The sequence below is a fragment of the Podarcis cretensis genome (assembly GCF_951804945.1).
Source record: "Podarcis cretensis genome assembly, chromosome: 1".
Lineage (NCBI taxonomy): Eukaryota > Metazoa > Chordata > Lepidosauria > Squamata > Lacertidae > Podarcis > Podarcis cretensis.
In genome coordinates, this window is record NC_137170.1 from 1,863,554 (window position 1) to 1,875,926 (window position 12,373).

Consider the following 12,373-nt stretch of genomic DNA (forward strand, 5'->3'; position numbering starts at 1 on the left):
TAGGTGTGCCAAAGTAAAAAAAAAAATGACAGCCACAAATGGCCAATGACAGTCAGAGCCATGTATATAAACCAGTCTTTAGTTAAAGTGATGCTGTACACAGCAACTGGAATAAAAGCTTTTTCCCACCACCCCGCCCTTGCTGTGTGCGAAACAAGGCCACAAACACATTTCCTGGACTTCCGAGAGCAATCTTCACAGTTTTCAAAGATGGGGGGCCAGGAGGAGCAACCCATCATTCAATATCCACCAGTTCCACTTCAAAGAAAAGTTTTGCATTTGGTGGAATCCTAAAGTATGCAAGTTAAGGAATTCGTTCTGCGGTAGAAGTTACACTTGCAGAGTGGCAGTTCTGAAGAGAGTCAGATCACAAAGTTCACAGGAATAGAAGGGGGAGGGAGGAGCAAAATGCAGTAAGCATTTGCCAATTGTTTGTTGTTGTTACATATCCTATAATTACCTGCTATATAACATTCCCCGCTCCCCAAAGTTCTTCAAGCACATGATCTGTCTGGTTCAGAGTTGGCATCACCTTCCCTTGAAATATTCAGTCAGTGGAGAACACATAAGTACTTAAAACTAGATAGGCAGAGTTTGACTCTGTTCCAGAACAACTTCAGTTACAATTCCCAGCCACAGGACACGCCGCATGGACTGGGCTGCAGCAAGCATTGTCACATGAAAGGGGAAGTGCAATGCTCTAGCCTGCCGCTTCAGTTCCTTATTTCCAGATCCTCTTGCCTCATCTTCAAACATCTTGGCACTGCCGTCATGCCCAATTTTAGGGATCACATACCATTTGGCAGCACATAGGGATTCACTTGACCAACTGAGTTTCAGATGTGCTTTGCCCTTGTGGAAAGGGTGCAGGTGAGGCCTGCCATGCTGCAGGCATTTCTGCCCGTTTGCATCCCATGCTCCCCCAAGATTATGCCATGATGGCTGTGCTCTCCCTCCACAGTTGGAGCAGCAGTGCTGGAGGCCACATCAGGAGAGAAGCCTCTTGCACTCAAATCCCGCTTGCAGGTTTCCCATTGGGGCATCTCTATAGGAGTATATTGTATTTTAAAATGGGGTTTCAGAGTTTTTAGGGGCTTTTGAATGTCTTATGTAGATTTTTCCAATTTCATTGTTCTGTATGGGACAATGACAATAAAGATATCATATCGTATCGTAACAAGCTGCTGGACTAGATGGGCCATTGGCCTGATCCAGTAGGTTCTGATGTTCTTACCTGCACTTGCCCCATGCTTAGACCTTGGGAACTCCTTCACCACCACCTGGCTTTCTGAGCCAGATACTTTTGCACACCCACATTTTCCATCAGATTAGTAGACTGCTCAGCGGCACACTTTGCAAGGATACTTGGCATCTGGCTGCCCTTTCTTCCCATAAGCCCATTCCGGTTCGATTTCCAGGTGAGCCTTCTCCCCTTTGCTCATGGTCAGCAGAGCTTCGTCCCACTGGGGGGGGGGAAACAAATCTACCTGAGAAACAGGCTGGAAGGAATGTTTTTGACCTGGGCTATTAGAAGATAAGCTGAAACAGTAAGGGTGAGTGGAGCAAGTTCCCTCTGCTGGGTAAGTTAACAAACTCAGCAGGCTAAGACCTTTGTGTTTTGAGGAGGACTAGAGAGCCAGCCTTTTTAGGTTAAATGTTTTACAAGATGTCTGTCTTATTGAAAATCTGGTTCAGATGAATTACTGCAAAATCATGTTTAATGAATGCATTCTAGTGCGTTTAAGATTATCAGAAAGGTAGAGACAGACTGATGCAGGATATGTAAAAAAAGGTAAAGGACCCCTGGACAGTGAAGTCCAGTCAAAGGCGACTATGGGGTTGTGGTGCTCGTCTCGCTTTCAGGCCGAGGGAGCCAGCGTTTGTGCACAGACAGTTTTCCGGGTCATGTGGTCAGCAGGACTAAACCGCTTCTGGCGCATGGAGGACCGTGATGAGTGCCAGAGCGCATGGAAACAGCGTTTACCTTCCCGCCGGAGCAGTACCTATTTATCTACTTGTGCTGGCTTGCTTTCGAACTGCTAGGTTGGCAGGAGCTGGGACAGAGCAAAGGGGATTCGTGGGGATTCGAACCGCTGACCTTCCGATCAGCAAGCCCAAGAGGCTCAGTGGTTTAGACCAAAGCGCCACAGCTGTATACGAAGGAGAAGTGATGTCCATCCCACAAGTTTCTGCAGAAGAAGCCACCACTGTCCCTACTGTTTTAGCCTCCTGCAAAACGCCAATTAGAAGGAAATAAACAACCCCTTTCTCTGCCCCTCTCTTTTTTAGGGGCTCATTAATACTGCTTCTGTATTCTGCCAAAAGCACAACTGATATGACGGAAGCCATTTCTCCTCCTCCCTCCTCTTAGATAAAGGAATCAGTTTCCTTGTTTCCTGGAACCTGTAGCAAAAGGTTGCAGCTTCTGCAGAAGATCACCCAAGGGCACGTCTCCCTCCCTCTGCACACGCCATGGGAGTCAGGGAAGGGAGAGGTCAGGGACATCACAAGTTGAAGGTCTCGCTAGTAGGGCAAGCCACAACTTGTTGGCCACTACACTTTTGAGATGTGATGACAAGTAGCCCAGGGAGTGCGGACAGGTAACAAAGGACACATAGAAACAGCCAAATAGTGAAATAAATAAATCCTGGCAATCCTTAAAACGGCATATACACTTAGGTATCTTAATGCCAATCATCCTAACCTGCGCTCAGGTAAAACATTTAACACCCCCACCTCCTCCCTCCATCTTGGTGGGCAGCATGATCTGTTTCAATGGACTCTGATGCAAAGACCACTGAGCACGGGAAAGGAAAATGAATTTTGTCAGATGTGCTATGGAGGAAAGCTGACAGACAACATGCATCAGCTTCTCTTCTTGGAGGATTCAAGCAAATAGCCTGACAGCTGCCTGGCAACAGGAGCTCCTCCCTGACGGATGGGCACAGGAGGTGGGTGGCCCAAACACATCCTAGCTGCACCCACCCACCCTTCCGCCAGCATACTCACGCCTCGTATCACTTTTCCAACGCCGACTTTGAAGCTCAGTGGTTTTGCAGCTTTCTTTTTCTTTGAACCTGAAACGACACCAACATTCTGGAGCCCTTATCCCTCTCCCAGCTGGCTTCTCGCTCTACGCCAGCCTCCCCCCCACTTGGTGTGCTCCAGATGTTCTGGACTACAACTCCCCACCCGGAAAGTATCGCTGGTGGTCAAGGGCCATGAGAAAGTTTGCCTTCTGCCCAAAGGTCTCAAGGCAACTTAGATACAAAACAAATCCTAAAAACATGCAACAATAATAACAAAAGGTGGTCCCACTGAGCAAGAGTGATGTTTTGGGAGTCCAAAACATCTGGAGGGCACTGCTTTGGGAAAGGATTCCTGAGGAGTCACCCACATTCCAGGTCACGCAAATTCACTAGGTAGCTAGGGGGCAAGACTAGCCTGGTCACATGCAGGCAGCCATTCCAACTAAGGAATGGAGCTGTTTTGATAGTTGCTTAATGGCTGCAGAACTGCCACCACTCTGCGTAACTGTCAAGAAAGGGGTTTCTCAGCCAAAGCCCAGTTTGCTAAATATTTCGTGTATAAAAGGTGCATGGAAGACTAAGAAACACTGTGATTTCCATCACACTCTCCTTTGGAAGCCGGGTGGTGCAGGCTCATGAGGGTCATTTCTGGCGCAAGATGCACTGGAAGGCAAGCGACATGTGAAACAGCTTCTGTCTACTATATTTCAGGGCATTTTGCACTGAACAAAGACCCCCTAAATTGTGCTTGAGAAAGAGACATTTGCACCATAGGAGCCAACTCCAGGGGGCCGTGGGTGCTTGGGCACCCACAATAATACAACTGTGGGGACGTGGCACCCACAAAGTCACTGAGAAAAGCCAGCACTACCTCTGAGGGAGAAGCAATTCAGCTCTGCCCTCCGCAGCCAACTAGCGAGGCACCCTTTTCCGGGCAGGGGGTGGGGGACTCAGACATGGAAAACGTTGCCTCACTGGCTGTGGCGAGGAGGAGGAAGAGGAGCCACAGACGTTGGGTGTGTGACGTCACAAATCCATGTTGAGGCGGCGGGCATCCACAATCCTGAGGGCAAGAGGGCACCCCTGATCTGCCCAAACACCCAGGTCTTTGGGTACAGTACATTTCTAGGCCAGAGGCCAAGCAGACATGCAGAGGTGGCAACGGGACCACAAGAAACTCCTGCCTTATACAGAGTCGGACCACTGGACCATCTAGGTCTGAATTGTCTTCTATAGTGACAAGCAGCAGTGGTTCTCCAGGACTTCAGGAAGAAGTTCTGACTGTGCCCATGAGTGGTGGGTGTGTACATATTTGTACGTACTGTTAGGATATAGTTCCGTTCCACCTTAAAAGGATCAAGCATGGCTGTTGTGTGTCATATGCCTGTTTACTTCCAGCACAGTCTGCTGGGAACTTCCGTTTATATATTGCTTTTGCTTTTCGCTGTTTTGCTGGAGACGAAGGGAAGCAGACATGTTTTCCTTTGTTCCTGAACTATGCTGAATAAAACGCCTGTAAATACTGCTTACATATGTCACTGCCCGCCTCTTCTGCTGCAAAGATTTATTCACTCTGCTGACAGAGCGTGCATGTAAATGTATCTGAGGCTCGTATCGCTGACTGATGCTGTTCCAATGGAGACCGGTGATCGTCCGGCTGCCGGATGGTGGCTGGAGCCAGCTGGGGGCCTGCCAATTGCCCCCGACTCCCCGGCAGTATCCAAACACGTACATGTGTCAACCCAGACACACTGAATACATCACACCGGCTACAATACTGTAAGTGGAACACTGCTCATGGAATAGGACTCTGCTTCCTTCTCTCCATTGCAGCTCCTGGGAGAGCTGATGCTGAAGGTCAGGGACCCTCTAGAAGCACATGGAATGTGACAGCATGTGGGGGGTGCAGGAGTACGAAGAAATCACAGAAATCTCTTTCTCATTCAGAGACTCAAGTCCATTCAGATCCAACCCATTTGTCAGAATGCAAAATTTGATTCCCCAGTGCTAAACAGACCATGCCCTCGAGAATCCATGGGGAATGCAAACTGGAATCCCCAGACTGGAAGGAAAAAAAATGCAAACTGCAGCCCAGAAGCAGAGGCATGGCCTTGCGCAAGACCCATTCACTTCACAGGCAACACATCTGCTGCATCGTGTTCCCAGGAGATGCTCTGTAGGTGCACAAGGCCACCACCTGGCTAAAGCTAAACAGGTCTGGGTCTAGTGAGTGACTGGGAATCACAAGTAGAAGCTACTTTGGGTTCCGTGGCAGAAGACAGGTGGGGTATAAATGAGAGAAAATAAAGCTGTGCCTTCAGCCTCAGCTACTCTGGTCTTTAAAGCCCACAGCTTCCCCATCTCTGTGAAGAAGAGAAATGGCACCTTTTTTGAACACTTACTTGTCTGAATATTACTATCGAAGACGGTTCCATCTTGCAGCTTCCCTGTATACCAACAGTGAACGACATCGCCCTTTTTGGGAAAGTTGATTTTATCCCCCTTCTTCAGTACTGACTTTGTATATTTTGGGGGGCCCTGAAAAGGGAAGAGGGGAGAAACAAGGGTCATGCTCCTGCTCTCACTGTTCCAAAAGGTACAGAAGCTGACCAAAGCATCGCACAAAAGACCATGAAGAAATGGCTTCAGAGGGCAGAAAGGAAAGGCAGCCAACCATTAAGCTCTCCTATTTAATATTAAAGCCTCAATATGACTGAACACAATGCTCCACACAGCTAGCAGATGAGATCACAAAATGATGTGCAGCCGTGACCTACGCTGGACAACAGGGTGAAGGCTGCTATACTATACACAGTTCCCTGGGAGTAACCCCTGTGAAATACAATGGGACTTCTTTCTGTGAGGATGTGCGTCAGACTGTGAAGTAAATCACTTAAGACTCTGTGGCTATGTTCAGGGAGGATCTTAAATTCTGAGCTCTTAGAATATGTGCTGAAGTCTGCCTGATGTAAGGTCGCCTGTCCAGAAAATGCTGCAACAGATTTGAGAAATCTCCAAGGGAAGAGAGTTCCCTGGAGGAAATTGCAAATGGAACCGACGGCTGGTTCCAATCCAGATATTCAAACCCTTCGTGAGGGCGTGAAGTGGGACTTCTAGGCACACAGCTGCACTTTCTGGAGAGAAGTTTCCACGATTACAGCACTGCATTTTCTCGGTGAGGAAGATCCTGGAATTCTGAAGCGGCTCTTCTATGTCCAGAAGAGGTGCACCCCCCCCCCTCCTGCCCATTTTGCCTGCTCCCTTACATTCCTGCAAGGGCTGCCTCTTCCCACCAGCCAGAGTCTGCAAATCATACCTGATTGTTCTCCTCACCTACCTCATCCACAGCTTCCTCAGGCTTTGTCTCCTTGGGCTTCTCCTCATCAATCTTGACATTTTTCACTTGCTCTGCTACATGCTCTGGACTCTCAGTACCCTTAAATCTCTAGAAAGAAAATGTGTTACATCCGTGAAGAAATTCCTTTCCCAGAGGCATCTGGTTGGCCACTGTGAGAACAGGATGCTGGGCCAAATGGGCCGTTGGCCTGATCCATCAGTCTCTTCTTACATACTCATTGCAAAGGAAATACAATCCATATCATTTCGTATACCTTATAAAGGAAGGAAGCTGAGCCACACAGGCCACAGTGAGCTTTAACTTGCAGGGAAAAGACTTATGGAAAATGCCACAAACCAGAGATCCTATAACACTGACTACGAAGCCAACAAGCAGACTGCACAAATGAGCATGGAAACGCTGATGGCTGAGAGCCAGCGTGGTATAGTGGTTAAGAGCGGTAGTCTCGTAATATGGGGAACCGGGTTCGCTTCCCTGCTCCTCCACCTGCAGCTGCTGGGTGACCTTGGACCAGTCACACTTCTCTGAAGTCTCTCAGCCCCACTCACCTCACAGAGTGTTTGTTGTGGGGGAGGAAGGGAAAGGAGAATGTTAGCCGCTTTGAGACTCCTGAAGGGGAGTGAAAGGCGGGATATCAAATCCAAACTCCTCCTCTTCTTCTTCTGAGCTTCCTGGAGAGCTCCACCTATACTGGGCCTTCATACTCATTTGGTTAACTATATTGATCCACACCAAATAATTACCAGGTTTTTAGAGAACTTAGGTAGGAGCTTGTATGGCAAAGGACTTATTATCTCCCTCTCCCCACCACTATCAATGGCTACTGAAAATGGGTTTGTGTCATAGCTTATTTTAAATAGCGCTTGTGTAATATCGGGAGCCCATTTATACCTTCCCCCAGCTGATGTTAAACCTCTTACATTTCAGTTAAAAAACAAGTTGACACACAGAGCATTTAAATAATATATGAACATCTTAGGTGGGATCAAGCCTCATGCCGCCCACTCTGAATGGCAGCAGTTCTCCAGGACTGAGGGCAGAGGTCTCTCCTAGCCCTGCAAGATGCAGGAGAAAAGCAAAGCATTTGTTCTGTCCCCAAGGCAACTGTTTCTTAATTTTGATTTTGTTAATTGTTGTAAGCTGCCCTAGAACCAGCTAGTGAAGGGCTGGTAATAAATTTGATTATTATGAACCTTAGTCACAAAGATTCTAGTAATAAGATCTGCTCAGACAAGGCAGGGTACCTACCTTGGTTTCAAAGAGCTCGTTATATGCCGTGATCAGCTGCTCCTTACTGGCGGTCTTGGCCACATTTTTTATCTGTCCTAGTAGTTTGTGCTCTGAGAGGAACTAAAAGCAAAAGCAAGAGTGTTAGTTCAATACTGGGAAAGAAAGGAATCACGTCGCTCTCCTGCCATGCAACTGTGATTATGGGAAGTGCATTTTACAGAGTGGAATACAGTGGTACCTCGGGTTACATACGCTTCAGGTTACAGAGTCTGCTAACCCAGAAATATTACCTCGGCTAAAGAACTTTGCTTCAGGATGAGAACAGAAATTGTGCTCCGGCGGTGCGGCAGCAACGGGAGGCCCCATTAGCTAAAGTGGTGTCTCAGGTTAAGAACAGTTTCAGGTTAAGAACAGACCTCCGGAACGAATTAAGCACGTAACCAGAGGTACCACTGTATTCTGCTTGAACCAGACCACATCCAGTGAATGAAATCAACTGAAGCCTCTTCTTCCAACCAAGCTCAAAAATCTCACGTGGGCATTCACAGGTAATACCTTGTGGCCACACACTGGGGGTGAACTATAAACCCTGAACACAACCCAGTGGCGTTCCAATTTTAGTATATGTGCTGTTCATGTATACAACAACAGCGGCAAGAATTCTTTTAGCCAAAAAATGGAAACAATAAGTACCAAGGAAAGAAGAGTGGCAGGTGAAAATGATGAACTTTGCGGAACTGGCAAAGCTGACGGGGAAAATCCAAAACCAGCCTGATCAAGTATTCCAAATGGACTGGAGTAAATTTGTACAATATTTAAGAGTATTATAAGCAATTAACAACACTAATAGGGTTGTCTGAAGACTTGTAATGAGAAATTTTATATGTATATAAATTTTGAGATATTTTGCAATGTGTGCAATTATAACTGGAAAATGTACAAAATGCTATAATATGGAGGTTAATAAAGAAATCCATGAGGGGGGGAGGAAAGTCGACAGGCTCTAAAGAGTCAAAGAGGTAAAGTGGATAATAATGATGTGAATATATGTTATTAAATGGAAAATTAATACAAAATATAATAATAAAAAAGGAAAGAGAGCCAGTGCTGCCCTTGTGATCCCCCTCCCCACCCAGCTGCAGGAATCCGCAGCTGTCACCCAACCCAGAGGGATCCCCCGGCAAGGGTGGCCTCAGCCGCAGTCCTCAGCCCGAGGCTGCTTTGGATCCAGAGTATTTTTTGCAAGGTTATAGGTACAAAGCAGAGACATCACCTTGCCAACAAAGGTCTGTATAGTTCAAGCCATGGATTTCCCAGTAGTGATGTATGGAAGTCAGAGCTGGACCACAAAGAAGGCTGATCGCCGAAGAATTGATGCTTTTGAATTCTGGTGCTGGAGGAGACTCTTGAGAGTCCCATGGACTGCAAGAAGATCAAACCTCTCCATTCTGAAGGAAATCAGCCCTGAGTGCTCACTAGAAGGACAGATCCTGAAGCTGAGGCTCCAAGACTTTGGCCACCTCATGAGAAGAGAAGACTCCCTGGAAAAGACCCTGAGGTTGGGAAAGATGGAGGGCACAAGGAGAAGGGGGCGACAGAGGGGGAGATGGTGGGACAGTGTTCTCGAAGCTACCAGCATGAGTTTGACCAAACTGCGGGAGGCAGTGGAAGACAGGAGTGCCTGGTGTGCTCTGGTCCAGGGGGTCACGAAGAGGCGGACACAACTAAACGACTAAACAACAACAACATAGGTACAAAAGGTGGCCCTGCAATCAAACAAAACCCCAAAGTTGCATCTCCGACATTTATTGACGCCCTGCCTTTACCCCTGTTGGTGACTCAATGTGGCTTACAGATGAAAGCAAAGGCGACTCCATTTGCCAGTGCAGATCCATGAACGTAGGAAGCTGCTTTGCCCAGAGTCAGACCCACAACCGGCTCAGTGTCGTCTACTCTGACCGGCAGCAACAGCCCGGAAGGGTTTTGGGAACCTTCCCAGCCGCTCAGGCCTTCTGCCTGCAAAGGGGGGGGGGGGCTCATAACTGGTTGCCGAAACTCTTGGGGGGAGGAACTTGGTCCCTTCGTTTCTTTTTGGGGGGTGATCTTTATTTTACAATTAGAAAAGGAGGGGAGCTTTGAATGCCCCCCAAAGACGAAAGAAGAGGGGCAGGTGAAAATGCTGGACTTTGCGGAACTGGCAAAGCTGACGGGAAAAATCCGAAACCAGCACAATCAAGTATTCCAAAAAGACTGGAGTAAATTTATACAATATTTGAAAGATCATTGTAAGCAATTAACAACGCTAGTAGGGTTGACTGAAGACTTCTAGTGAGAATTTTTTTAACCTTTCTACATTTATTTGAATTTTTAGTAATGAGTTATATTCGAATTGGAAAACATCAAATGCTGTGATATAAAGGTGAGCTGTGAAAGCCAGGAGGTGGGAGGGAAGGAAGGCGACAGGCTCTGAGGAGCCAAAGAAGTAAAGTGGATCATAATAATAATAATAATGTGATTATATAGGTTTAAATGGAAAATTTATAAAAAAGATTTGAGGGCCATTGGGCGGTGGAAGGCAGGAGCGGGGCGGGCGGGCGGGCTCCCCTGCAGGGGGTTGGGCTGGATGACCTTCGGGGGACCCCGAACACCCTTGCGAGGCGGGAGAGGGAGGCGCTGGCGGGACACGCGCCTTCAGACGTTCTCCCCGCACGCGTGTCGGGCGGGAGGCGGCCCCGCCCGCTCCTCGCGTCTCTCCCGCCCTAGTCGAGAGAGAGAGAGAGGGGGGCTGCGGCGGCACCTCCGCCCGACACGCGTCTCCCCGCGAACGTGTGAAGGGAGGCCGAGCGGGCGCCCACCTTGTGCGCCGCCTGCTCCTGCAGGAAGCGGACGATCTCCTTCTTGGGCAGGGCGTCTCCGCGGAGCTCCTCGGGGCTCCAGGGCCGCGCGGGGGCCGCCATGGCCTCGCCTCCTCACACCAGCCAGCGCTCCCTCACGAAGCCGGGACTACATTTCCCAGCGCGCCCGAGGGAGCCTTACGCCGCCTCTTCGCCCGCTCGGCATGCTGGGAAATGTAGTCCGTGCGGGGTGGGCGGTCACCGGCCGGCCACTTAAGGGCCCCCCGGTGCATGCTGGGTAGGGCTCGCTGCGCAGCTGCTGCTATTAGCGCAGCTCCGCTCTCTCTGCAGGGGGCCATAGATATATAATATATAGAGGGGGCTGCGAGGGAGGGAGACGGGATGCGTCAAAAGGAAAATGAATGGAGATCTCTCGGAAGCTTTGTATCCATGTAACGTTTTTATGGGTAGCTGTGCATTGTTGTGATATTTCGTTTAAGTTGTCCGTTGTTCCTTCAGTTTTTTTGTAAACCATTTAAGTGATATTTTTAATAGGTTAAATGGTATGGAAATTAGGTCAATTTTATATATATTTTATATATATATATATATATATATAATTATATATATAATTATATATATAATTATATATATTGTATATATATATATATATATATATATATATAATTGACCTATGTGGACAATTAATAATGCACAATCAGTAACTGATTTGTGCCACTCTGCTGTATTTTTTATGAGACAGTGGTATGCAAATATATATAAATATATTATAGTGTAAACTATCCTGTGATCCTTGGATAAATGATGGTATATAAATTTAAATTATAAAAATAGCAGGATGTGGGTAGGTAAATAGATACTTCAAGGGGACTTTGTATCCCTGTTTCATTTAGTTTTGCTTTGACAGGTGATAACAGAAACTCCTCTGAAATTTATTGAAATGGGTAACAGTAACAGCACTCCCACCAGAGCAGTAAAAAGCATTCTAGTGCTGACCCTTCGCTGTACAGTTATTTCAGATATGCATTACATCTCTTGCAAATGCCACAAGGCTGCTGGTTTTCTCTTTTGCTGGAGAAGCTGAAGGGAGAGAAAAAGAATCCTCTTGGGTTATGTTGTGGGACCTCTGATCTTGCAAAGTTTCCGGCCAAACCAAAACAATGACAGCAGCACCAGTCTGTCGCTTTTATTATTCAAGATATTTTACTTGGCTCCCCCTTTAGGCTTGATAATCCGGTCCTTTCCCTGGCACTGGAACTTCCCACTTCCTTTCCCTCCTCTTACATGCCTCCTGGAGACTCTGATGATGAGACAAAGCTGCTCTTATACAAAGAACAAAGAATAAAAAATAAATAAAATTGTCCAGTAGCACCTTAGAGACCAGCTAAGTTTGTTCTGGGTATAAGCTTCCGTGTGCATGCACACTTCTTCAGATACTTCAGAACAACTAGTTCATGCTCTCCATACCAGAATAACCATGCATACCAAAGGAGAGAGTATGACAGCCTGTCTGTCTGCCCTTGAAGAAAGGAGTTGTGGCACTTGTGGACTGAGGAGGAATTCCCGCATCTGCTTTCCTGACTGCAGGACTAATTGTCCTTTAGTTCTGTTGGATAGATATGAAAGATCTCCCCTGAGCAAGAGAGAGGGTCATACCTTTTAAATAACTAGCTTTCCAGGTTGCTGGTGTAATAAACATAAATCTGCCCTTATTCCCTTATGAGGGACGCAAGAGCCCTTATAGAGTCCTTTGCAGGTTCTCCATCGGTCGGAGAAAATAACAGAGGCCAAACAGAGAATACTGAGAAGCAAAGCAGCTAGGAAGCCTGATTTTTATTGAACTGTTGCAACAGGGTGCTCCCCTCACACGCAGGAAAGGAGGAGGACCCAGAACAAAGGTG

The 12,373-nt window shown here is 47.3% G+C and overlaps 1 protein-coding gene across 2 annotated transcripts; it reads right to left on the reverse strand.

The window, feature by feature from the left end:
- Window positions 1-61: 61 nt before the first annotated feature.
- FKBP3 (FKBP prolyl isomerase 3) lies at window positions 62-10,639 on the reverse strand. Of its 2 annotated transcripts, XM_079963218.1 has the most exons (7): window positions 10,473-10,636; window positions 7,636-7,737; window positions 6,367-6,474; window positions 5,432-5,567; window positions 3,010-3,077; window positions 1,366-1,463; window positions 62-290 (listed from the first exon to the last, which is right to left on the reverse strand). In XM_079963218.1, exons 1-7 carry the CDS (start codon window positions 10,572-10,574, stop codon window positions 236-238), a joined length of 669 nt encoding a protein of 222 aa, XP_079819344.1. In that variant the 5' UTR covers window positions 10,575-10,636; the 3' UTR covers window positions 62-235. The 2 variants fall into 2 exon arrangements, with proteins under 2 accessions (XP_079819344.1, XP_079819345.1); XM_079963219.1 differs by lacking the exon at window positions 3,010-3,077 and having other exon boundaries at window positions 10,473-10,639.
- Window positions 10,640-12,373: the final 1,734 nt, after the last annotated feature.

Excerpts from the sequence above, each read along its gene's own strand:
- FKBP3 (XM_079963218.1), bottom strand. The coding sequence starts at position 10,574 with ATGGCGGCCCCCGCGCGGCCCTGGAGCCCCGAGGAGCTCCGCGGAGAC. Across the intron at positions 5,568-6,366 it reads CTGAGGAAGCTGTGGATGAG|GGCCCCCCAAAATATACAAA; the intron begins GTAGGTGAGGAG and ends TTCCCTTTTCAG. Across the intron at positions 291-1,365 it reads AAAGGGCAGCCAGATGCCAA|GATTCCACCAAATGCAAAAC; the intron begins GTATCCTTGCAA and ends TGCATACTTTAG.